The sequence below is a fragment of the Perissodus microlepis genome, chromosome 6 (genome assembly GCF_051167445.1).
Source record: "Perissodus microlepis isolate ML-2025 ecotype Zambia chromosome 6, ASM5116744v1, whole genome shotgun sequence".
Taxonomy (NCBI): Eukaryota; Metazoa; Chordata; class Actinopteri; order Cichliformes; family Cichlidae; genus Perissodus; species Perissodus microlepis.
The window spans coordinates 10,104,515-10,131,080 of record NC_140466.1 but is presented as its reverse complement, the minus strand read 5'-3'; the positions used below and the strand labels follow the sequence as shown (position 1 = coordinate 10,131,080).

Sequence of the window (26,566 nt, the reverse complement as noted above, 5' to 3'; positions counted from 1 at the left end):
GCTGCACATCCATGATGGTGAATCCTGTATTCCGTGTCATCCCAAAGGTGCTCTTTTGGATTGAGTTCTGGAAATGGTGTGTTAGCCTGCTGTTATCTTTGTACACTCTGATCATAAAGGGTTGGACATGGTCAACAATACTCAGTTGGTACTAAGAGGCCAAAAAGGTGCCAAGAAATTATTTCCCCACACTGTTACACCATCACATTCAACCTGAGCCACTGATACAAGAGAGGATGGATCTCTGCTTTCATGTGGTTTACTCCAGATTCTGACCGGGTAGTGACTGACTGTCTGGGTAGGATTCAACATCTTGTGGATTTAAATGCTCTTATATATACCTCAGTTGTAACAATTGGTTATTTGAGTTACTGCTGCCTACAGCAAGAACCAACAAAACATTTTCATCTAGATCTGCCACTCACTGAATACTTCTGTTTTTCTGCACCATTCTCTGCAAATCTGAAGAGATGCAGGAAATGTTATGCAGGAAAATTCCATGTCATTCCCATAAACGATCACGTCACTCAACATCACTTGAATCACCTTCCTTCCTCATTCTGATGCGCTGTTTGAACTTCAGCAGGTGCCTTGACCATGTTTGCATGCATAAATGCGTTGAGTCGTTTCCATGTGATCTGCTGATTAGATATAGTTGCATTAACAGTCAAGTGTATCTAACAAAGTAATCAGTAAGTGTAGATGTCTCATTGTGATCCAAACGTATATGTTTTACTATTTTACAAAGCAAACAGTAATCCTTAATCTATATAAAATCCCACAAACTGTTATAAAATAATGAGCTGCTCACACATTAAGCCGGCCTGCTTGTTTTCCAGCTGTTGGAGAAATGTTTAATATACAGTATATACAACTAACAATGTGTTTTTCTTTTTTTCACCAGTGTACATTTTACTTTCTGCAGGATCAATTCTACAGTAAAGCTGATTAAACGAAAAAGTGTGCCAATTAAAACACTATGTACAAAAGCTTTGTAAAACCAAATCTTCACTCGTCAATCATCAAAGCGAACTGATCGACATGTATTGATATCAATTGAAACTTTCTTATTGGACGGTGCAGTAAACCCAAGTCCCGCCCCCCTGTTATTAAAGTCCATTCTGCGCGAGTGGGCTCGTTCAAACTCCCCCAGAAGGCCTTGCTGCAACTGCTGCTGTGCATCCTTCCCTAGTGCCATATTTGCTCCACCAGTGCTCGTCGCCGCCGGCTGGAAACCCTTTTTAAAGCCCCCCATCAACCGGAGGAACTTCTGCTGTTGTTCAGAGCTGTTGAACTGTGCCGTGCTCCACTGGCCCAAACCCTGCAGAACAGAAACAAAAGTTCATAAACATTAGAAATGCATTCAGGAGTAAAGTTTCCACATTTAAGAACATTCTTCTGCTTGAAGACTCTAATTCTGTCCACACATCCCGGGTATTTTTGAAAACACAGATTTTTCTATGCGTTTGCACCTTTCGTCCACACGTAAACGGCGTTTTCGGTCACTGAAAACGGAGATTTCTAAAAACTCCGGCCAGGGTGGATATTTTCGAAAACTCAGTTTTTGCATTTACGTGTGGACGAGAAAAACGGAGAAAACGCAGCGTCAAAGGTGTGCGCCTTTTTTGACGTCACACTGTGCGCCACGTTATTGTTTTTTTTCTGCAATACTGTTACTGTTAATTGTACTTTCTGCAGTGTTTAAATGCTTACATATACATACACAGTTACTGTCCCTCCACACATACGACTCGGTTCTGCTTCTATGCCCCATCTTAGCTTCTAGACTTCTGATTGGCCATTCTTCATTTCTGCATTTACGTGTGGACGGGATTATTTTTTAAAACGAAAACAGAAAATCTCCATTTTCAAAAATACCCGTGTACGTGTGGACGTAGCCTTAGGCCACACTAAACGCATCGTTTTCTCTCCCGTCCACACCGAGACGGCGTTTTCGCTGATGGAAAACGCAACATTTTAAAAACGCTCTCGAAAACGAATGCATTTGATGAAGGTGCTTTCGCGTCGCAGTGTGGACAGCAAAAGCGGAGACTTTCTAAAACGATGACGCATGTTAGTCATGTGATGCAGTCATGTGACCAATTAAACAAAGACAGCGGAGGGCATTATACAGCAGTTGTTTTGTTTGCTCTCAATTTTGACAGCCCTATTAAAGATTAATATCAGTCTGTACATGCTCCAGATAGCTTTTCTTCAAATTCTTTAACTCTCTCTCGCTTTTCCAATTTTGTACTTTTGTGTTACTCGCAGCAACAACTCCACCTCATTGTTAGTCCATTTAAAAAACTCAGTGCTTTTCCTCAACATTTTGCCGCGACGTTTCAAAGAGCCGGAAAGTAAATAAGCGGCAGACAGAAATGAGGCAGGTCGAATCGTCTTGCGTTTCACGCATGCGCAGTACTGGAACCTAACCATTTTCGGCTGTTTCAACGTGGACGCACAACTCTGTGAAAATGGCTGAAAACGCCAGTGTGGACGTGGAGGGTTTTCAGACAAAAACGCCGTTTTCAAATCTATCCGGGCTAGTGTGGATGTAGCCTTAGAAACTTGGGGTTATTTGTTTTAAAAGATGGGGGCATTTGGCAGGTAGAATTGATCTTAAAGAAGTATGTGAGCATTGTGAGAAGTTTTTTTTTATTTTTATTTTTATCTTCACCCACAACAGAGTCTTTCTTAGATAACTCCCTATGTCTCATTTCTGTTTACCATTCCCTTTTTTGAGTCTATCTGCCATGTTAATTCATTAAAATGCATTGGTGTTGCACAAGGAAGGGCATCTGACATAAAAACTCTGCCAGATCAAACATGCTGAGCTACGTGCTGTGACAAACAAGTGCTCCTTCATTTAAAGGCATTTAAGACACGGGGAGATTGCATAGTGGTATTCTTTGTAAAAACAAAACAAACAAACAACACTAATACCGACCGTAGGTTTGACTGTTTTGTCAGGTTGAGAGGCCTTGTCAATCTCCATTTGTAAAGCCTGTCTTCTTTCCTTTAAGACAAAAACAAACAAAACAAAACAATCATCAAACTGCACTGTATAAAACACAAAAAGCATTCTGATTTGCTTAGCTCTGGTAAACTCATTTTACATTGGGGGCCACGTACAACCCACTTTGAACTTAAGTTAAAATACCCTTTCTGACAGTGTTAAGATATTCAACTGCACATTTGATCTCTGACATATCTCAATATATGAGGAAGAAGAGTAATTTAAACATTTTGTCTCCGCTTTTCAAGATGATAAAAAAATGCTGCTCCTGTAATTATAAAGTGGAATTTTTTTTGTTAATTCCCAGAAAATTTCCTATTTTTGTAATTTATTTTTTACTGTGGACATGCTTAAAAACAGACACCTATAGTAGACAGTGAAAACCCCCCATTAAAAAACAGTAACATTTCTGTCATTTAATTATCTATGACTTACTGCAGTATGAATCTATTTATCCATCTTTATTTATAAAGCACTTTAAAACAACCACAGCTGACACAAAGTGCTGTACATTGGAACTAAATAATAAAAATACATAAGATTTAAATAAAAAACACATTTTTAAAAAAAGCTCAAATAACTAAAACAAAAGCTAAAAAATGAAAAGAAAAAAAGAAAAAGTGTTTTAAAACTGGACAGTGAAGAGCCTCTCCACCTTCCAAGGGCAAGTTATTGCATAACTTAGGAGGCACGATAGAAAAAGCCCAGTCGCCTCTGCGCTTCCTACTGGATCTTGGTCAGCTGACCTGAGACACTGACAGGATGTGCAGGGATCAGGAAGTGCAGAGAGGGAAGGTGGGGCAAGATTGTGAAAGGATTTAAAAACAAACGTAAGAATTTTAAAATGAACTCTAAAAGACACAGGCAGCCTGTGCAGCGAGGCCAGGACAGGGGTGCAGCTGCATTGTGAACCAGCTGCAGACGCGAAAGTAATGACCCACTGACTCAGTGGTCAGTGACGTCAGACAGAAACTACAGTTTAACAACTTGAATGAATGTGTTTCCTTTGACCTTACGTGATATATGTCACATCTTGCCCATAGTACATAATAATGTCCCTCAGGGAATGTTTGATGCGACAAGGGCTGTTAATATAAAAGTGGCCTGTAGAAGAACAGTGTTTCCTAAATTTCTGAAGGACTAAGTGTATTTTGAAACATGCCAATTCCTGATTATGGCAATAAGTTTCACACACCAGTCTACGGAGAGATAACGAGAGCTCTGTTGACCTGATTGATGGTGATCTCATCAGTGTTTCCACTCCTCTCTGACAGGAAAACCACATCGACTTGGGGAGACTCCTGAAACTACAGTTCATAAAAAGCTCATACACTATTCATACCATTCAAATAAAAAGCATCCAGGCACACTGCTACCAACCTGAGAGAAGCGCACTCACCTCTGGGTCTTCCCGTTCTTGTTTGATGTTTTTCTTCTTTTTAGCAACAGGTTCAACTCCAGAGTCGCTCGCGCGTTGCACCTTAGCAGAGCTCTTTTTCTTTTTGCTTTTCTTCTTGTCACCAGCTTCGCCACTCTGCTCATCCCCCTGAACCTCCTGTTTGTCTTCTTCCTCTTCACATTTTACCTTTTTTCTTTTCTTCTTCTTTGGCTCTTCTTCCTCTGCATTGGTAGACTCCACAGTAGCTATTTTACATTTACCCTTTTTTACCTTTTTCTTAAATTCTGTCGTTACTTCATCATCAGTAGTAACAATAACACTGTTTGTTGATTTCTCTTGCTTTTCACTTTTTCTAACTTTGTCTGATGCTGCTTTTCTCTTTTTGTTTTTGCCTTTAACCTCTGTTGTTTCTACTCCATTTTCTTCTTTAGTCTCAGTTTCTTTCTTTTTCTTCTTTTTTATTTTTATGTCCTCGTGTTCGATTTTTTCTAACTTTATGCCATTTTCAGCTGCTTTAGCTTTCTTTATTGTTGCTCCTTCCACAGTTAAAGGGCATTTTTGTTTTTTCTTCTTTTCTTTTCTTTGCCCTTCGGTCGGCTCTGTGCTCATATCTAAAGCATGTTGCTTATCTTTCACTTTCTTGGGCAGACTGTCTTGTTCCACTTGCTTTTCTTCCTCCTCTTCTTTTACCATGTTTTCTCGTTTTATTTGTGTAGACTTATTCTTTACATTCTTCTTCTGTTTCTTATCCACTTCCTGCTCTTTTACTAAAGTATCTGCAGTTTCTACATAAGCCTCGCCATCAGCCAACACCTTATTTTTCTTCTTCTTTTCTTTGCTTTTCACCTCAGTCTCCTCCGTGCTCATATCTAAAACCTGTTTTTTCCCTTTCTTGACTTTTTTGGGCAGATTATCTTTTCCCACTTGCTCCTCTTCCTCTTTCACCATGTTTTCTTGTTTAATTTGTGTAGACTTATTTTTTCCTTTTGTCTTCTTCTCTTTCTTTTCCACTTCCTCCTCGTTTACTAAACTCTGTGTAATTTCACCTAGACTCTCACCATCTGCCAGCAGCCTCTTCTTCTTCTTCTTCTTTTTGGTGACATCTTGTCCATCAGTGACCTCAGAGTCATTGACATCATCCACAGAATCTGTTTTCCTCTCCTTCTTTTTCTTATTTTTTTCCTTCTCACCATTTCCATCCCAAGACCCGTCTTCGATCCCCACAGCATCAGCCATTTTGCCTTTCTTCTGTTCTTTTCTCACCTCTTTTAGGCTGAAATCATCAGCTTTTCCTTTCTTGTGTTTCTTCATATTATTTTCCTCACTCTTCTCTTCCTCCATCTTCATTTTCATGATTTCTGCGTGCCTCTCCTCAGCTACAGGTCTCTTGCTTGACTGGTGAGAGAAAGTTCACTGTTACTTCAAGTTTCTATTCTGTGTTTGTGGAACAGTGAATGACAGAGCAGTAAACACTAACCAAAGGTTTGGCTGGCTCTTTGGGTCGGGACTGCTGATCAATTTCTCTTTGGAGGGCCAGTCGCTTTGCCTGAAGAGAACCAATCAGAACTGGACATAAATATTTGTAATAAAAATGGACAACCCCACTGCAACACTGTTTTGTGTATTGGTTAGCATGACACTTATTCCAATCTAAGAGTTTCATTTCAGATTTAAAATTCTGATCCAAATGTTTTTATTGTTCTGCTGCTACTGACTATACATCGGATAAGAACATAGTAGATTAAGTAGTACGTAAGTATATTCTCCTCCTCGTCTGCAACAAATGTGGCGTTATAAGTGTTGAAACAGACTGTTTAAGCTCAAAGTACAAATTTAGCAATGTTGGAATGGTATAAGTCAAGATGAGAGACCAAATTTCAAATGGAATACAGGACACAGCGAACAGTTAACTAAACATTGCGTTGAATTACTAATTCTAGCGCTATAATTGTCAGATATGTGGCAGCTTATCGTCTCACAGCCTGACATGTGAAGTCTGACCTACAACCAATATTCAAGTCTGGATTACTTTGTCATGTGTAGCGTTAAGAAGTCAGAATAAGATATTCCGATTAGGTTGGATAATCAGTACCTGATCAATTGTGATTTCAATGGGCTTGTGACAGGACCTTTCAGAAACAAAAACTACGTCCTCATCGGAATCCGTCTGAAACATAAAAGGGAAATATCAGCATCCATTCGGACACATCTCTAAGCTAACCGGTCCATGGTCTCAAATATTTAGAAAAAAATGAAGTTAAAGCTTTACTAAAACACCAGTTATTGTGTTTGAATATGCACGTTAAAGGCAAACTAATACATATAATATATAACAAAACTAAGCGATTTGATTCAAGATAAGCTGACCAGGTTTATGCACAAAACGCTACAGGTAACTGGTCACGCTAGCTTATTAGCCAACGGGAGCTTACAGTAAAAAAAAAAAAAAAAGTTAATCCGATCCAGAACTGAACAGTTTAATTAGTCAGACAATTACACTATTTTGGCACAAGCGCATCGGATATTGTAAAATACAAACTTCAAAAGCGATTTACTTACTTTGCACACTTTTACAATTCACGTGGGTAGCGTTTTACGTTCGCGACCCGGAAGTAGAGTTTCCTCTTCCTGCTAGAGACGAGAAAGGAGTCCGTAGCAACGGAGGCGAGCGTACACGTAAGTGAGCTGCCAAACAGTTTGACAGTTGTTTAATTTTTAATTTTCACTGTTTTTGTTAACCATCAACATTAAAACGATTAAAAAATATTAACTAAAATATGCACAATTTTCAATTGTTACCCAAGTAGGACCAAATTCAGAACTCATAATTACTTTGTCTTTATTTAAACAGACCTATGTAGTTAGATTTGCTTATGATAATGTTAAATACCCTCAAGTTATGTGGGTATTGTGGCCCTGTCAAAGTTGTACTTCCCCCTTTTTGGGTGACATTCCAGTATTGACAATACACTTGTGACAGCAGATAATATCATTGAGCTTCAAATGCACTTTGTTCATGACACAAATAACAGCTCAATTATTCCAAGCCACTTACTTACCACAGGGGAAGGATGCATTTTACACCAGATATCCTTCCTAATGTAACCCTCCCATTTATTCAGGCTTGTGATCCCTGAGGCTGGGTTTGTGTTGAAAAAACAGGTATCTTTCAAAGCAGGATCCACAACTTAAACACATAGTTTGAGGAGAAATTTTGGGAGTTTGGCAGCGAAATCCCTGTTATTTTAACAGTGAATTCACTCTGCTGACTTCTGTTACAACCAGGGATTAAAATGGTCTGAAATGATGTGGCACCTTAAGTTAATTAGTAATTTACATCTCTTTAACGCATGATAAAATCAAGCCACTTAATTTTTCATGTTTTGTGTCCAGCATTCTTACAAGCCTTTCTAAACATAGGCTCACCCCCCCCCCCGACATCCCCTTTAGTCTAAACCAGGTCTCCGATGCCTTTATTAGGTTCAAGGTTCAAGGTTCTTTATTTGTCACATGCATAGTTATACAAGTATAACACACAGTGAAATGTAACCTGACACGCTCCTCGACATGTGCAAAAATGGGGGGGGGGTAGAGGAAGAACATTATATATATATATATATATATATATATATATAAATAGTATATACATTGGGTGAATGTGCAGTAGTAGCAGCAAGCAGGTGAATTCTGTACATTAATATGAATAGACATCTGACTATTTTACAGAATAGACAATATAAACATATTTAAAATTAAAGGAATTTGGAATGTACATTGTGCCTTGGTTTAGAGTGTCTGGAAGAGAGTCCTGTCTCAGTCAATTATAGATGATGTGAGAGGGCGGGTGTGTGTGTGTTTAGGGCCCGGATGGCTTGGGGATAGAAGCTCCTCTTGAGTCTCTCTGTCCTTGCCCGGATGATGCGGAACCTTCTACCAGATTGCAGAAGTTGGAACAGTTTGTTGCCAGGATGGGACGGGTCCTTCAGTATCTGCGCTGCTCTAGTCCGGCATCTCCTGGTGTAGGTGTCCTGAAGCGGGGGGAGAGCAATCCTGCAGCAGCGTTCTGCTGTACGGATCACTCTCTGGAGAGCTTTTTGGTCCTTCACACAGCTGTTCCCAAACCACGATGTGATGTTCTGTGTGAGGATGCTCTCCACAGCGCCTGTATAGAAAATCCTGAGGATCTTTGGAGAGACCCTGAACTTCCTCAGTTGTCGTAAGTGATACAGGTGCTGCCTAGCCTTTTTGGTCTGGACCTGAATGTGGGCAGCCCATGTCAGGTCTGAGGAGATGTGGACACCAAGATATTTGAAGGACTGCACCCTCTCCACTGGAGCTCCATTGATGATAATGGGCTTGTAGTCTCTGTGCTGACCCCTTCTGAAGTCCACCACCAGCTCCTTGGTCTTGCCGACGTTCAGCTGGAGGTGGTTGTCCTGGCACCATATTAACATGTAACCCTCCCCCTGCAACCTCTTGTAGCCAGCCATTGCAGATCCAGCCATTAGCTTTATACTCTTCCATGTGCATGACAGTCATTTTGGGGGTGGCTGTAGCTCAGGTGGCAGAGCAGGTCAGCCACTAATCAGAAGGTCAGTGGTTCGATCCCAGGCTGCCTCCTGGCTGCATGCCAAATATCCTTGGGCAAGATACTAACCCCATGTTTGCCTACTGGTGGTGGTCAGAGGGCCCGGTGGCGCCTGTGTCCGGCAGCCTCGCCTCTGTCAGTGCGCCCCAGGGCAGCTGTGGCTACAATGTAGCTTGCTATCGCCAGTGTGTGAATGGGTGAATGACTGAATGTAGTGTAAAGCGCTTTGGGGTCCTATGGACTAGAAAAGCGCTATACAAATGCAGGCCATTTACCAAGCATACAGTTTTCTGTCACCCAGCTTTCATTCTGGAAATGGACGTTTAAGAAGCCGCATCCGAATCCAGCTCTGCTCCTAGTAGCTAGCTGCAATCCTCCTCCATCTCCATCATCCAGCAGGCCATGCTTTTGCAGGTCCCTGACGTTCTTACTACTGAAAGCTTACTTATTTTTAGAAGACTCCCACATGCAGTGAGGATTTTTTTTGCTATTTATGTGATATGACTTGGCTCGTGATTTAACATAACACAGAGAAGGGGGATGTGTGTGCCTTCATATCAGTAGTTTCAGTCCTACTAAATAACACTCAAAGCTAATGATATAGCTTAAGTATCATAAGCAGATTTGCATATATATTAAGTTTTAAAATACACTCTAGATCAGGATTGTTAAGGAGAATGTGTGGACTAATATGTGGACCAATTTTAAGGATCATCTTTTCAGAAAACATACATTTAGATGCTTGAAGTGTTGCTTGGAAACCAGTTTGGTGTTAAAACAGTTGTACCATTTCTTTCTTTATTTGTGATTCAGTTACAGTGCACTGAACACTTGACGACGATACATCTGAACTAGATGTAGTAGTACCTGACTTTATAGTTATCCCAACAATAAAAACAACAACACCAGGGTATATTTAACAGAATAGGTGCACTGATGTATTAGTCACTTTGTGCAAATCACATTACAGACATTCATGTTATGCTGCCATAAAACAGTGACAGAGCTATCATTATAAGAGGATCTCAAAAAAGAAATACCAGTGCTTTTTCACATTTGGAACAACTACAGTACATGTTTAAAAATCAGTTATATAGGCTTAATACATTAAAAAAAATCCTACAATGATCATATTTTCATTGTACTATATTAGAACACACGGCTTTACACAAAAGTAAAATCACTCACAGTTTAGTTGTTTAGTGTTATAGTAAGAAGAAATGGTCTCAAGATTAGAGAAGAACATTATGAGACCTGCTTTTCAACCTCATTTTACTAACTTGTTCAGGATTGGATTCAGAATTCAGTCTCAAAGTTAACTGAGTCTTAAAAGGTTAAATTCAACACAAACTTTTCAGCATTGTAATTAAATGGGCTTGATTTACTAAACAGGACAAAATAGTGCATGAGCACGATCCCCAAATAGCACTTACAGGTGTGGTTAGTTATCTAAACACACCCACTTTCAGTTCATTATAATATCAATTGCAAAAAATGTGATATGCTGTTTTTCAGTGTAAAATATCACGACTGGATCAGTCACAAAAATCTCTGAAATCCCACCTCTGACATGCAATCTTGTTACTGCAATGTCTTTGTTAATACTGATGTTACTTTTTTTTCACACCAAAACCCAATTTCTGCTTGTGCAATACGTCAGCAAATCTGGCCCAAAATATCAAAGGTTTCCAGTTAAATTTACAGTTATGCCAAATCTTTTCATTTTGTTTCATGGAATTTAAAGTTTAACTGTAAAGTGGGAAGAAAATGCAAGAAAACCCTTTGGAATTATCAAAATAACTCTACATGTAAACTTACATGTGATATCACACATAGTGTTATCATTTTGGGCCACTTTTGTTTCTGTTGCGCCTGGGACTCCACCAAGTGATCACCACCATTAAGCTTCAGTATAATGTAAGGATGGGTGGTATTAAGCTGAAGTCTAGTAGAGGTTAGGTAAGAAGGTAATAATGAGAACAATAAGCCTAACCTGAAGTAAAATCACCATCTCGGTCTTGCCAACATACCATAAAGCCTGCTTTGTTGTCATTTTGACTGAAGTGGGACCATAATACACAAAATGAATGTCTTGTTGTAGTCAAAAAATGTGAAACAACCGATTAAGACCTTAAACTCATAGGGGAAGTCCTTACAAAGGTGGGAATCAAGGGAGCCCAGACTTTTATAAATTTTGACTTCTTTTTGCAACATCAAGGGCCCCTGCTGACCGTTAGAAAGAACCCATGTTTAAGGCACTTTGGCACTAGCTTTACTTATCAGACTCAGAAGCTACAGCCGTCTTTTATATACATTTTATGGCTTTCTGGAATGAATTTATTAACCAGTGTACTACAGAATGATTTCAGTGAAATATAATCCTAAAATGAACCCAGGAGCATCGTTATATGACAGTTTAGGGATGTATAAGATCCAAGGTTCATTATTTTTCCTTTGTCAATATATATTCACTATGTTTAACGAAGACTAATGACAGCTGTTTATTTCTTACCACCAGTTAATGGATAAAAACCCAATAAAAAAATTAGATGTTTAATTCCAAAGGGTTCACTTTTTCTGCCATTTTTAAGATTTTATCATACATCTAAAAAAATGTTGATAATGCACAATAAACTCTGCAAGACAAAACAGTCTGACCACAGAAACTGTTACCTGTTTCTTTTAAGTTTACACATACCTGGCCTTCCTCAGCAACGGGATTTTCTTGATTGTCCTGAAATTGTTTTATTTTTAAATGTAAATTTTCTGACTTATTGGCTTAGAGGGGTGAGACTGTTTTGTCAATGATCTCTCCAATGCCAATTTATTAGAAACACAAAACAACTGGTCATTTTCTTTAGTATACAGTTATTAAAATTCTAGAAAACAAAACACTTATGTTTTGACAAAATACATTACCTTTAAACTGTGCTTTTACATGCATGTCCAGTAATGTCAAATATCACAATTCCCAGATGTAATCAGTGCTGATAAAGTGCAAAATCACAGCCACTAACAGTAAACCCTATTTACTAATACTGCAGGATTAGTGCTGCAGTATTAAATGGCTTTTTATCACAGGCTTATTAAAAATTAACCTTGTTTAAAAAAAACAATCCACAAGCTGTATAGTTTTTATTCACCTTTTAAAATCTATTTGATAGTCCTCCACAGCCCTGCACGAGATCTGCTGAATACAAAGCCTTTATGAGTAAACACTGAATGTGGCAAACTGCCCAACAGTACTTATATTGGAAAGGCGAGAGATAGAGAGAAAATCACTATGCGAATCCTTTGGGACTTTCCAGGATGAAAAACAGAGGCTGTGCAAGCATTGTGGGTGTAAGCAGGTATTTTACATACCTATCCTAACAGCTTATTTGTAGTTGTAGCTTGAATGCAAACAAAATAATAATAATAATAAAATGACATACAAAGTGCATTTTTATGAAGTAAGCATGGTTGATAAACAAAAGTTAGAATGTTCCAGCACTGGTTTGGTGCTGCTCAGGCAAAAGAGTTTACCTCAACACATTCAAGTCTTCCTCTAAGCTCAACTCTGTCATGGTTTAACAACAGATCATTCAATATGTCTCTTTTAATATAATATAATTTTTAAAAAACACTTTAAATATAACATTTAGTTGTGTTAATAGACTTCTTGTTCTTGTGTGGATGTATTATAATTCAGATTACATGTGTTCATCGAAAAATGCATCATCGAAAAATATCACTTTACTGAGAGATGTCGCTTTCTCTTCCCTCTCTTGTTCCTTTACATCCATCAAAAAAGCCTTTGGGAAAATGTAGGCAAAAATACCACTAGTTTCTTTTTAAAATGCCAAATCTGCACATGTGTGGCAAAAAACACAAACACAGTAAACATAGCTATCTCTTATGAAGTCGCTTCTTTGTGATATGTACCGTCTTTAATACTTCTTCCCTCAAAAATGTGACTGAAGTGTGTCCTCTTCAACATTTGCCCCGTATATTACCATAACCGTCGTCCAGTGTAGTTAACTGGGGCTGTGGGCATCTATAAGACACGAACAAGTAGTGAGAAAGTACAGCATTCTACTGTATCTAATCTACTGTACAGTCATTTTATTTCAGAGTGATTTAGAGGCAAAAACGCAGTTTGTGTTTATGGCATACTTACTGTACCACCGTTCATCACTAGAGCCATCTCGGTAGGTTGGTAGACATGCCCTCTGAAGGCGATACCAGGACGCATACTTCCATGGCTGCCGTGGTATGTTCCGCTTCGGAGAGCTGGCACGCACACACACACACACAAGATGCATTTGGTACTAAGAATAACCAATGTGTCATCTGATTATAATTATTACATAACCTTGAAAGTCCAAGCAGCTGACTTTAAGTATAACTTTCATACTGATCGTATACCTTTTTGTGATCTTTATTTGGATGAATAAACTACAGCCATGTGAAAGAGAAACTTGTCAGAGGGCTCTGCATTGTGTCAGCCACTAAGTACACCCTTACTGCTTCCATAAGAATTAAAAGGGTAAGTGGCATCCGGTTGCTGCTAATCAAATGCACTTGATTTGTTGATCACTGGTTCATGTGGCACCAACCACATGGGTTGGTGGTTTGTTGATCTGAAGCATTCAGGTGCCACAATCTTCCCAGCAAACATCCCAGTAAATTCACCCCAAGGTAAGGCCGTGTAGTGCTTAGAGGAAAAAATAACAAACAGCTGCATCTCAGACTCTACAACACTCAGTTAACTTGCTAAATATTTAAATTCTTGACAGCACAGTTTAAAAAGACAAGAAGTATGGCTTGTTTAGAAGGGCTGTCAGAATAATATCGTTCGGACAGACAAAATTAAAGTGAAGATGTTTGGCCAAAATGCCTTTCGCCCAGTTGAAATGCTTTGGTGTGACCTTGTGAGAGGTGTGTGAGTTATTGTTGCCAAAAGTGGTTCAACCAGTAATTGAATCATGTTTGTCACAGGACTGCATAGAGTCCATTGAAGATTTTCTTTTTTTCCCTCATCACTATAATTTAAGTTATTCGTAATGCAGTGAGATGTAGCTGGGTGCCTTTCCATAACAAAATTGCTTACTGCTAATAGCAGTAAGCAATTTAAATGAATTCAGTTCTACATTTTGACTCATTTGAATTAATTGAACACTTGTTTTGTTCCCTTCTTTGTTCTGTTCTCTTTTCATGTCATGCATTTATTTCCCACACTTGTTTCTCAGTTACTTCATGCCTACTGATTCTGTCTTTGTCCTTTCTGCCTCTGTTCTTTTCTACAGGCATCTCTGTTTCCTGCATGTTTCTGATTTGCAGTCACTTACAAACCTGCTCAGTACATACTGTTGCTGTTGCTCAGTGCCCTTTGTTTCACTCTCCTTTTATAGATAGATTGAGGCAGATGACTGCTCATACTCAGTCACGTCCAAGGTTTCTTCTTGTTAGCGTTCATATTGAGTCTCCTGCAAAGACTGCACACTTTGAATTTGCTGGCGTTCTGATTTGTATAAGTTCATTTCACGCCGCACTATGTGACATGGATTTAAATATACCTGGGCTGGAAATCAAGTTTGGTTCATGTAGACTCTGTGCTTAATGAAAACTGCTCTGTCATGAGCTATGACGCACAGGTGCTTTGCTATTTGTTTCCACTACATTCCCTTACACTGTAAAATATAATTAGTTCCCAGAACTCAAAAAAATTGAGGAAACTCGTTGCCTCAAAAAAATTGAGTAAAGCTTAGCTAAAAATGACTAAAGAAAATTGGATCAAGTTTACGTAAGATGACCAAGTTAGGGCAATTTACTCATTTTGAGTACACTGTACAGCCTTGTTAGTTCCCAGAACTCAAAAAAATTGAGGAAACTCGTTGCCTCAAAAAAACTAAGTAAAGCTTACTTAAGATGACTGTTAGGACAACTTACACATTGCAAGTCTGCAGTATTAAGAATAACTTGATATTTCTGACTGTACAATACGAATTGTTTACCTACTGACAAACATTTCAAGTTCAACTAAATGAAAAAACAATTTGTGGTAACCTGAATATGATTAAAAATAATTAACAACACTTTTTGTAATGATGTTAAAATCAGCCCAACTTTTATTTTCAAACACAACAAAGTATAACAGCCAACATACTGGACACTGTTCTGCTGAACAACAAACAATTATATTGCCATCACTGTTATAATCTTACAATGAAACAAAGTCTCAGATGTAATTATTCTGAAAATAAGTTCAGGCCTACCAAAACTTTGTTTTGTGCTTACATTACTTATATAATCAAAATAAAATATTTGTTGTTCTGTCACAAGTGCAGTCTCTGATTTAAACAACACATTTGTTTTTCATTCCAACACAGGAGCTGGAATGTTGTATTATTTTAAGGATGGCTTGTTTCCAGTCCAGGCATTACTGCCTGAATGACTGTCATGGATCGAGGTGATCCAAATGTAGGTGCAGAAGAAAGTCTTTAACATCCCTTAAGTACAGTGGCAGTGGATGTGGGTTGGAGATGCAATGAGCTTGAACCTGCAGGCGACCATCTTCACTGACCACACCATCTGTGACGGAGGACTCATCTCTCCTGGTGTCCTGCAAGCAAACAATCATATTTTTTGGAACATGAACTTAATTGCTTTCTTAAAACATTTTTTCTGCATTTGGTATAAAACAGACTCCAATTTAGACAATCTCAGGCTCCCTCCCCACCGGAGAGGTGACATTCAATGTCCCAATTGTCAGTCTGGATAGCCGTGACCACCACCCAACACACAATAATGTCATGAAAGCATCATTTTAAAAAGGGCTATGCAAACATGGCCAATGACTTTCATTCTAATGATGTGCAAAATGATTTGGAAACAAAACAAATTTTGCTGTTAGAAAACTTGCAGACTTCACTATATACAGTGTAGACCCTCTAAACTAAGTTTGGGGGATGTAATCTTTCAAGAAATGCAGACCAAACTGTTGTTGTTTGTTTACTTACACAGCATGTCTTGTAGAATTAACTGGAGTCACCAGCAACAGCATAGTGCAGTCATATCTCAAGTCTAATAACAGAAGACAGGGAAAGATCAGTAAAGAAACAACTTCCCCAAACCAAAGCACAAATAAAACAATAAGTAAAACAGGCTGATCTAAAGTATGATTAAAGTTCAGCCTGATTAATATAAATGTCACTGACAGTTGCTAATATATTGGAAAACCAAAATACTTACCACTGAGTTGATGTCTTTCTGTCCAACAACAGGAGTGCTGGTCCCGAGCCTCAAAGACATTAAGAAGCAAACAGAGGGAGAAAAAGCAGAACATTTTTCAGAAACCGATTTGATCCTTAATGGCTGTGCAATTATTGTAACATAGAGTTTGCTTATGTTGTTAAATAAAGGCTAGATTTGACATTAATAGATGCCACAGATGTTCAAGCTGCCACAAAGCATGAAAAAAAATGGACGTCTCTGAAAACGTCGGAGCATTTTTGCAAATATGTGATGTCTTGATAAATCGAGCAGATATTTGAACTTTACACAGCTACATTCTCGCCTGAAAATATCTTAAAAGTTTATTTTGTGACCCAGAAAAAGTAATAAGTTTTTCAGCCGCGCTCCTCAGCTATTGCCGCGCTTACAAGTACGCACAGGCTCCGACAACCAGCCGACAAATGCGATCCTCCTTTTCCCCAGATTACCCTTTCTGGGTCACAAAATAACCTTTTAAGATATTTTCAGCCGAGAATGTAGCTGTGTAATGCTCAAATATCTACTTAATTTATCAAAATATCACATATTTGCAAAAGTGCTTCCACGTTTTCGGAGAGCTCTGTTATCCACCAGCGCGATAGCTGACCGGGAGGTCAAGGCTTGATAAGAGTCCGGGAGCACAGCTATCTCCTGGCTTATTGTATTCAACCCCCTGCGGTCTTTTGCTACTCAGGTTAAACATGATATTTATATATAGTTAGTTAGTTATGGCTATGGATTGAAAATACCCCCCACACCCCACCCTACCCCTAACGGCTGCACCTCCCGAAGAATTTTGTCTGGGCTCTTATCTCACTTTTTTATTTCAAACAATCAACAGAAAATTTCACCGACATAGTTTTATGTAATGTTTTTAAGGCTGTGGTGTTAATTTTTAAGTAACATGAGCCCAGCCGCAGCAGCAACGCTAGGCTAACACTAACTAGCTAGCAAGATTATAAACCTGGTGCTAAACTAAGAGAAGCCACAAAATCATTTTGAATAAGAGTAAACATTTACTCACCAAGTCAGTGTATCAGGTAAAGATCCACAGCAATGACAATAATCTCTTGAGCTGACGCTTCTCCAGGTTTGCTCAACATATTCCATAACAAATGCACCATGAACATGCGGACTGATCCGAGAGGGAGGAGGACGGTAGTCACGTGGCATTTTCAAAACACATCTTTCATCCTTCCGCCCTGAGAAGCAAAACTTCCAGCTTACTTAGTTTTTCTAAGTTAAGACAACTCAAATAAATTGAGTTTATCAGCATTTTTGCATAAAAAGTACTGGTAACTTATTTAAATCGAGTTCTAATAACAAATTGATAAAAATTGAGTTCAGCCTATTAAATATTTTTAATTAAACACAATATTACATTTTACAGTGTAGTTGCTTTCACAAAGGCAGCTGTTGACATGCTGTATTTAAAAAAAAAAAAAAAGAACTGCTGGTGTTGAGTTGATTAGTGCGTCATTTCAGCTGCATTCCTGGTTGGCTGGTTATTTAATTGAAGTAGGTCACAGCTACCGTAAAATTGTGAGATAGTTATCCTTGATTTCTAACACTGTCAGAATTTTGTCCCAGGCTATCTTTGGTTGCGAGACCATTACAACAGCCAACTTTAACATCTCTCACTGTGCAATGCAGGATCTCATGTTTTGAATTTTTTTAGTAAGTCAGACATGTTAGCAGCCCAACCTCAGTCTCTTAGCAACTTTCTGAAGTCACTACAAGTACAGTGTTGTGTCTTGATGCATGCTCAATCATCCAGGTAAGTAAATCTCCAAAAGTTGATTCTGTTCATCTGGACGTAGCGTTTTGTGGGAGAAACGCTTCGTCACTCATCCAAGTGACTTCTTCAGTCTCTGCTGACTGCAGGTTTCCCCAATCTTATAACCAGTACATTTGCATAATGACTGAAACCAGCCCAGTGAAGGAACAATGGGCTGGGAGGTCAGTTCCTTAATCTTAATTATGCAAGTTCTCATGGCCATTGATCAACAGCCACTGATCAAAGCCCACTGATCAATGGCCATGAGGACCATTCACACAGAGTTAGGGAATGGCTGCAATCACAGCATTGTAAGATGGTGACAGATGTACCCTTAGGCCCCCTCCTCGATTCTACGATTCTCTACGTTCTGAGATTTGATTTTCACCCAGATGTCATCCACATATCTGAACGCTGCGCCAAAAATTGGTCCACCCCAAGGATCGGGTCCCCCGACACAAACAGAGTAACATAGTGTACGTTGTTAAGTGCCAGGAGGATTGCCATGATTTATACATCAGGAAAACCAAAAAAACTCTGGCTAAGCGGATGGCACAACACAGAAGAGCTACCTTGTCAGGACAGGACTCCGCAGTCTATTTACACCTACAGGCCAGTGGACACTCTTTCAATGATGAGGATGTACACATCCTGGACAGGGAGGAACGCTGGTTTGAGCGCGGAGTCAAGGAGGCCATTTCGTGAAAAGGGAAAGACCATCTCTGAATCGAGGAGGGGACTAAGGGTACATCTGTCACCATCTTACAATGCTGTGATTGCAGCCATTCCCCAACTCTGTGTGAATGGTCCTCACGGCCATTGATCAGTGGGCTTTGATCAGTGGGTTTTGATCAGTGGCTGTTGATCAATGGTCATGAGAACTTGCATAATTAAGATTAAGGAACTGACCTCCCAGCCCATTGTTCCTTCACTGGGCTGGTTTCAGTCATTATGCAAATGTACTGGTTATAAGACTGGGGAAACCTGCAGTCAGCTGAGACTGAAGAAGTCACTTGGATGAGTGACGAAACGTTTCTCCCACAAAACGCTACATCCAGATGAACAGAATCAACTTTTGGAGATACAGTGTTGTGTCGTTCTGTACTGCCTGGTGTTGCACTGTTTTGTTTTGTTTTTGCAGTTTTTGCATGCTTGCACATTATGTAGTCCTGTGTTGATTGTCTGTTATATGTAGCATCATGGTCTTGGAGGAACGCTGTCTCGTTTCACTGTGTACTGTACCACTGCACATGGTTGAAATGACAATAAAGCCACTTCACTTGACTTAAAAGACATGTGCTTGATGAAGAAGGGTTTGATAAACAAGCCCCTTTCCAGTATTTTTGAAAGGCGTAGCTAATATCAAATCAAAAATGAGCATGTACTTTTTTTAAATTCTCAGTTTCAGCATGTTTTGCAAACATTGCATTCTTTCTTTATTTCCATTGTTTAGACTGTCTGCACTCATTTTTACAGAGCAGTGGTCTGATTGGAGTATATAAAAACAGTTGTATGGTTATGACTGAATCACTTCCTACTTAGCTTTTCCTCATGGAATGTGACCTCATTAGTTTAGTCCTTATGCATTATTTATAAGCCATAAAATGTGCAGATCTGCATTTTGGTTGGGTTTGTAGAGAGTAAGTGGAATCCCATGTTTTTCCTCTCTTCATGAATACATTCCACATTACAGACACTGAAACAAAAAGATGACAAAACATTTCCCATTTCCCAGCAATGTAAGATCTGTGTTATCATTTTTATGGCACAATGAGATAATACACAACTTGTTTGTGTTAAATATCTGTGCTATGTTGTATTTACTGTTTATTTAAGTGCAACAATTCAAGAAGAATCTAAGTTTTTCTTAGTCTACAGTATGTTCCATTTTTACACGTTTGAATTGTCTTTTGTTTTTTATTTGTTTCATTTATGTTAGGGGAAATAAATTAAACTCAAAACAACCTAGAGATTCAGTAATACTACTTTGAAAAGTCATTTGGTTACATGTGTAGGTGCACAGAGTTTGTCTATGGAGACCTGGATGGAGAGTAAAGACCTGCTAAACTGTGAATCATTTTTTAATAAATGTTATGACTGTGTCAGAAATTCCAGAATGATTCACTACATATACCAACCTTAATAGTGAATGATAAAACATGTAACAATAGAATGAGACTCAAACTTCTCATTTGACTGAGATTTTTTTAGCAAAATTCTCCTTTAGGAACTGTATTGCCCATGTGCCCCAGTGCAAAGGTACAAGTATCCCACAGTGCCTCACAAAAAACTGTACAACGGAAGGTCACCATCCAGCCCTCGCATACTATCAAGTACTGCATCAAAAGAAAAATGAGAGCAGTGCTGTAACTTAAACTGTCTTGAAAGGATTTGTTAGTATTGCTCAGTATATTATGTCTTAATCACAAAAAATGCTTAGCAGTATTTATTTATTTTGCTGATTTTGATCTTTCATTTAAATGATGCATTAGCAATTATGCAATAAATTGGCACTTAGAAAGTCACACCATTAGTGTCCAAGAGTGTTTGCTGTTGGTGGTGTTTTTCTTTTTTCCATTTTGCGACTGAGCTCAGTTCACACTCGTCTACATAACATGACTTAATATGGAGCAGCGAATGGGAATGAGACACAAGCAGTATTTTTATTGTTGTTTGGTTCTTTTGTTTGTATGGGGTTTCTTTTGTTTTTTTTCATAAACTGAGAAGTGGATCATTTTTAGGTATTACACACACTCACCAGCTGCCCTTACAAACTCACGGTTTTTAAAACATAGCTTAGACTACATTATCAGTTATATAACTAAGAGAAACCTTTACCTTTTGCTTTCAACCACAAATTAAATTCTCTTTTAAATTTCTCTTTCTTCTAGATCTGACTGCCTATTAAGAAGTCTAAAAGGACCACCAAATATCATCATCATGCTGGAGACTGCATGTGCCTTTCTATTCCCTTCACTCTTTGTTTATCCTGGCTTATCGAGGCTTAGCTCTTCATCTGTGCATCTCGCTTCAAATAAATATAGCGAGCAATCAAAGTGAGATGACTCATAACTGTACTGCAGTAAAAGCCTGTTGAAAAATCAGACATTTTCTGAGGTTTAATTGGATTCTTCCCATACAGTACCTAGAAATGAGCTTCCCTGTCTGTAAACAAGACTACTTGCCATTCATGGTTGGATGGTGATGTAGTTTTTTTCATGTATGATGAATGGAAAACTGGCCTGCAATTCAATGTAGGATTAGTTCAGTTATTACTGTAAAAAAAAAAAAAAGAAGGTGATTAAAAGCAGAGGATTGACAAGCAGCAAAGACCTGGGCAGTAGTGTGTCATGCACCATAACCATGTACCCATCAGATTTTTCATACGTAAATTTCCCATTTTCAATCTCCGCTTGACTTGAAATATTTTGGTTAACCTTGTGTTTTCATGAACTCGTAAGAGGCTCAAAGAGTTTTAATGGGAAAAATGTAAATGTGGTTGTAAGATACCAATTTTTATATCTAATTGATATTCAGATTGATCTAACATAATTTTATTTTAATTAATATTCTTTTATAACTTATTAATAAAACTAATTTGGAACTGTAACATTAAATGTATTCAATCAATTAAAACGATTTATTTCAATTTTATGTAACATGTCTGAGATTTTAAAAAGACAAACCACATGAATTACTTTTGTTGTTTTCTCCTTTTTCATTTCTCTTCATAAGGTTGTCACAGTCCCCATTTTTGTTGCCAGTTGCCTAGCAACAGTGGTCTCATAATTTACTGTAAAACACTCAAATGCTAAACGTATTTTGCTCTCAACCTAACATATTGAAACTATGACCTAATAAGTTCCCTTTTTTGTTAGATTAGTTATCTCTGTCACTCAGGTATAGACATGCACACACGTCACATAGGCTTACTTGCACTGTGTTCCTCCATTGAAAAGGCCTGGTTCTCTTGGAAGGATCGGTGCGAATGTGCAGGGAGCTCATCTCCGTAATGTGAAGGAGGAGACGTGTGACTGGTGTCAAAGAAGTCTTGCGTGTCGGATTGTGAAGTTTTCAGGAGACACAGGTGAGTCTCTGGGATAGCGTGGAACAGGAGCAGAAGCCATCCCTGAATAACCAGGGCGACAGCCAGTGCAGGCTCATCAAACACTTTTGCATCCTTATTCCCCCCTCCCTTCTCTCTGTTCCCCCTTCCCCTTAACGTCTGGCTGCCGTAAAGGTAAAACCCCAGCCAGGCCACCCATAGTAATGCTGATGCGAGACTGGACAGGACGAGCCAGATTGCGTTACACTTCCATTTCCGTTTTTCACTATCTCCTTCTCTGTCTTCGTCATTGCCACTTCCTCCATCTACTGCCAGCTCTCCACCACACAGCACCACCCCAAGAGAGAGACCCATGGCTATGAGAAGAAGCCCCAAAGTGTAACTGCAGGTAAGGGCAAAGTCTAAAGGTGGATATTCACAGGCTGGGTGACCCTCCCTAACTACAGTCAGCAGCACCCATTCGGCAGAGATTATCCCCTGAACCAAGGCCAAGGCCAGACCGAGTGCTGCAAGGGAGCTGCCAGATGGGCTTGCCTTTCCAGCTACCAGCCTCCTGAGCCTCACACCCTGCACTAGTAAGCTGGAAAAGCAGAGGGCAAAAAGGGGTCCCCAGAAGGCCCTTCGAACCACACAGAGCGCCTGGTTCTTCCCCACCAGGAAAGCCAGAGAGATGGTAAAAAGCCCAAGAAGTGTGCCCAGAAGCAGGAGTAGAGGCCCCAGGCTGGAGCGCTTGGCAGGATCAGAAATGGAGCGCATCTTGACTAGCAGGAGCACAGCGAGGACCACTGATGTGAGACCACCGCTGCAGGCCACAGTCTCCAGAACAACACCCCAGACTGATTCCAGGTCGCAGAGCACCCTGTATGGAGGATCCACATCCACACTACATCCCCGGGGAGGAGGTGGCGGAGGAGAGGGGTGGGATGACCCATAGCAAATGAGTGGCAGGAGGCAGATGATAATGTGGCTGAGAGCCATCTTAGAGACAGAGACAGAAAAAAGTGTACTGGTGAGAAGAGACAGAGAAAGGGTTAAAAGAAAGAGACAAAGATACAAGTACAGGAAGGTTACGCTGGGGTGAAAGCTCCAGAGAAGAGGGAGGCAGGGATGTGAGTGTGAAGGTAAATTTCTGCATATTAGTTCCTACTGCATCCTCACAACACCGTAGAAACAGCAGTCAATATCTGTTAACATCCAATATACCTGTTGTGTGAGATGTTTCAAACACACACAGACACATACTCGCGCATTCAATCCACACGACAGACCTGCTTTTAGCACTGGGCAATAGTTTCCATGGAAACGGGAAACAGCGTGGGCTGGCTACATTGCACACTGGGCTTTTGAGAAGTCGAGTTCAGTACCCCAAATCACAGAAAAACATAGGAGTATGCACACACACACACACACAGACTCAGTGTTTGTACTGATTAGTGAGAATCTCATTGGTTAAAAGGTTTCCTTAAAATGACTCCAATCACAGTATAAACCCAATCAATTCAACATTGTACAAAAAAGTTTTAACCCTCAAACTGTAAACAAGCAAAGGCAGAAATGTCCTTTTAAGGTCTGAAACTGAAATACAAGAATAAGTTAATACACATAATGAACACAAGCACAAACCAAATAAAAAAAATAAACAAAACATCAACAAAATTTCAACACAGTTTGATTTTTCTAAGAATCTCAAACTCACCTCAGATAAAGTCTTCACTTGATTTCCTATTATTGAGGGTGCAGAGGTATCATAATTTTCCACAAATCATTTTTGGCATCACTTCACTTAATTGAAGTAATTTTGTATTCCCTGTTAATGAAATCCTTGAGGCAGCAGAAACAAGTCGGTTTCCATTTTGTCTTTCAAAATGTCGCTGTCTGTGCTCACAGCTTCCACTGTTTTAAAGTACAAAATAACACAATTTGAAAGACCAGTAAATCTCCTGCTGATGCACTGACTTGTCCAGCTGCTCCAAGAAGAATCCACAATTATGATGCATGCCTTGATACTTCACACACCCACACAGTCAAATATATCTTCTGTCTCTTTCACTCGTCTCTCTCACTCTCTGCCTCACTCTCTCGCTCCCTCTGTCGTCTTTCTATCCATTCTGTCTGCATGTCTGCGCCGCTCTCTCTCCCTGCTTCACGCTGAATCTGTGGAGGTGTCAGAGATGCAATCCCAGCTTACTTTTGTTCACCCACACACTGGGAGTATGTTGAGTATGATTTGCAGATGCACCTGTATAACTAGGAAGAAGATAGGAAATAAGTACAGTACACAAACATCTCACAGTCAGCCCAGGATTAGTCACTAATTTGCACATTCAAGCTCCCACATCTTCCTCTTACCACTTGCAAAAGTCTTCTGCACACCCATAGTTGTGGGAGGTATAGATTCGTCTTTCATCAATAAATTATACCAAAGCTATTTTTTCAGGTGGCAAGATGTCTATTGATGGTTTGCATGTGTCAACATGATATAAAATGAAGGGTGTCACGTGGTCAGTCTACACAGGTGAGCCTTGTGGCCATGTATCTATTCTAGTAGAGTGTTGCATAATCTTCTGAAAGACATGATTCAGCCAAGTCTGCTTAGACAGGATTAATCCTTTACCCTGCATGTGATGTTAGAAAGGGACACGGCATTAGGAAAGTCATAATGAGCAGCTACCATTGTCACTGAGCCAGTTTGGATTAGTGTGTGAGAAACTGGTTCTGACAGATGTATGAGCTCAGTGATAGTGAGCAGGCAGGAAAAAACAAAGCTGGTTTGTGGTACACAAATAAGTAAAGCATAGACTGTATAAAAAAGGACATAGCCATGATTTGTAAAGTTGTGAAGTCTTAATTCAAGGATTTCTGTCACGACCTTGTTGATTACGTGGAAGTGAGCATAATGTGGAGTGCTAGGTCGTCCGCTAATGCTAGTAAGCTGCATCCATAGACTCAATAAACAGACCCACATACCTCCTAATTACTATTAACAAAATACTGCTCACCAGAAATGTTGCATAGACCTCCTGAGCAGACTGTTAATATAGAAAGCCATTGTCTTTGGTCAGCAGGGAGCATTAAAAATGTTCCAAGAGGCACCAAGATTCTGTGCTTGAATGAGCTGAGGGGAAGCGCCAGTTAAAGGTAATATTTCCATAACTATAATAACTTTATGCAGCTATTAAGATTTGGTAAGTTATCTGCCGAGATCAAAACTTTATTTATTTTGATAAATTTCTTTATTGTGCTCTAATTTACTATGGCAGTCTACGAGGATCAACTCTGTTTTGGAGACAGCTTCAAATGGCCATTAGACGAGCTTAATTTTCAGTGCTGGACAACAAGTATGCACACTAGTGTCATGCTGAGTCGATCATGTCAGTGTAATCCAGATAATGAGCCCTCACATTCAGGCAAGCAGCAGCTTAAGTTTATAATTATAGATGAATAGAGTGATGATGAATTGTTTTTTCTGTGCAGCTCATTGTCATTTAATCCTGCTACTAAAATGATTAAAAGTTACTAGAATAAAATAGTAATAATACCTGATTACCTAGGTTGGCATTACCCTAAACATTATAAATAAATTAGTTGTCCTTGAGGTACCATTAAAAAAGGTCATGTCTGTGCAGTAAACACAAAGTAACAACTTGCAGTCATTTAGTGTAGTTTAGAATGGCATTTTGATTGATGTGAAAATGCAAACAAACATCTGAATTTCAGACACATTACAGCATAACATATACAAAGCCTTTAAAGCTCAATAATTAGTACAATATGCAGTATAAAGCTTGTTTAATTTTCTTTTTCTACAATTGACAGAGTGTCAAATATGAATCCAATTTTCAGGCAGTTGCTTCCTTGTATGTGCAGTCTTTTTTCATGCTGTTAGTGCATGATGTCACTGGGGACGTAGATGCTTGCTACGGAGCTCCGCAAGGGACATTGGAGAAAAAAAACAATAAAGCTAAATTTATGCGAGATCTCACAAAATAGGCTGCATCCTTCACAGGTCGCAGTTGAAGGACGAGACGGTGTATCTGTTGTGGCCCAACCTATTCCAGAATTCATAGCGTGGCCCAGCCAGCTCCAGTATCCAACAATGGAGGCAGCTACTTAGTTTTAAAATTAGTCTTTATGGGTCACAAAATAAACTTTTAAGATATTTTCAGGTGTTAATGTAGCTGTGTGTATTTTAAGTTTGATTCTGTAAAAAGTGACAAAAACATTAGCGTCTGCTGTACACTCTGTGTGGGAAGAAAACTTTCTACAGTAAAAAATTAAACTTCAAATCTGTGCAAGAACCTAGCAAGCCGGCACGGGAATGTGAAATTCACAGAGAAACGCCCACAGTGTTGCAGCACCGGGCACCGACCCCACTCCTGCTAAACAACTGAAAATAGCTTGAATAGCAACAGGACCTAGTGCCGCTGAATCTTTGATTTTATTTATTTTTTGCTGTGTTTTACTTG

General features: G+C 39.3%; 2 protein-coding genes and 1 long non-coding RNA gene across 4 annotated transcripts; all 3 read right to left on the bottom strand.

Moving 5' to 3' along the window:
- Positions 1-824: 824 nt before the first annotated feature.
- Positions 825-7,073, bottom strand: knop1 (lysine-rich nucleolar protein 1). 2 transcript variants are annotated; one of them, XM_084930659.1, is made up of 7 exons: positions 6,975-7,073; positions 6,508-6,582; positions 5,893-5,961; positions 4,416-5,810; positions 4,246-4,323; positions 2,948-3,016; positions 825-1,321 (listed from the first exon to the last, which is right to left on the bottom strand). In XM_084930659.1, the coding sequence occupies exons 4-7, from the start codon at positions 5,766-5,768 to the stop codon at positions 1,016-1,018; spliced, it is 1,806 nt and encodes a 601-aa protein (XP_084786785.1). In that variant the 5' UTR covers positions 5,769-5,810; positions 5,893-5,961; positions 6,508-6,582; positions 6,975-7,073; the 3' UTR covers positions 825-1,015. The 2 variants fall into 2 exon arrangements, with proteins under 2 accessions (XP_084786785.1, XP_084786786.1); XM_084930660.1 differs by lacking the exon at positions 4,246-4,323.
- Positions 7,074-9,914: 2,841 nt separating this feature from the next.
- Positions 9,915-24,307, bottom strand: gprc5bb (G protein-coupled receptor, class C, group 5, member Bb). The gene is made up of 4 exons (XM_084930658.1): positions 23,797-24,307; positions 21,968-23,078; positions 13,163-13,275; positions 9,915-13,039 (listed from the first exon to the last, which is right to left on the bottom strand). Exons 2-4 carry the CDS (start codon positions 23,076-23,078, stop codon positions 12,995-12,997), a joined length of 1,269 nt encoding a protein of 422 aa, XP_084786784.1. The 5' UTR covers positions 23,797-24,307; the 3' UTR covers positions 9,915-12,994.
- Positions 13,282-18,135, bottom strand: LOC146385086 (uncharacterized). The gene is made up of 3 exons (XR_014800448.1): positions 16,237-18,135; positions 16,005-16,068; positions 13,282-15,607 (listed from the first exon to the last, which is right to left on the bottom strand). It is a non-coding gene; the product is annotated as an uncharacterized LOC146385086 (long non-coding RNA).
- Positions 24,308-26,566: the final 2,259 nt, after the last annotated feature.

What these genes read in the sequence shown, in the direction of transcription:
- knop1 (XM_084930659.1), bottom strand. Translation starts at nt 5,768, where the DNA reads ATGAAAATGAAGATGGAGGAAGAGAAGAGTGAGGAAAATAATATGAAG. An exon ending in AAGAACGGGAAGACCCAGAG is followed by an intron (nt 4,324 to 4,415) that starts GTGAGTGCGCTT and finishes TATGAACTGTAG; the next exon opens with TTTCAGGAGTCTCCCCAAGT. An exon ending in ACAAAACAGTCAAACCTACG is followed by an intron (nt 1,322 to 2,947) that starts GTCGGTATTAGT and finishes TCTGTTCTGCAG; the next exon opens with GGTTTGGGCCAGTGGAGCAC.
- gprc5bb (XM_084930658.1), bottom strand. Translation starts at nt 23,078, where the DNA reads ATGGCTCTCAGCCACATTATCATCTGCCTCCTGCCACTCATTTGCTAT. An exon ending in AATGGAGGAACACAGTGCAA is followed by an intron (nt 13,276 to 21,967) that starts GTAAGCCTATGT and finishes TGTGCGTGCCAG; the next exon opens with CTCTCCGAAGCGGAACATAC. An exon ending in TAGTGATGAACGGTGGTACA is followed by an intron (nt 13,040 to 13,162) that starts GTAAGTATGCCA and finishes CGTGTCTTATAG; the next exon opens with ATGCCCACAGCCCCAGTTAA.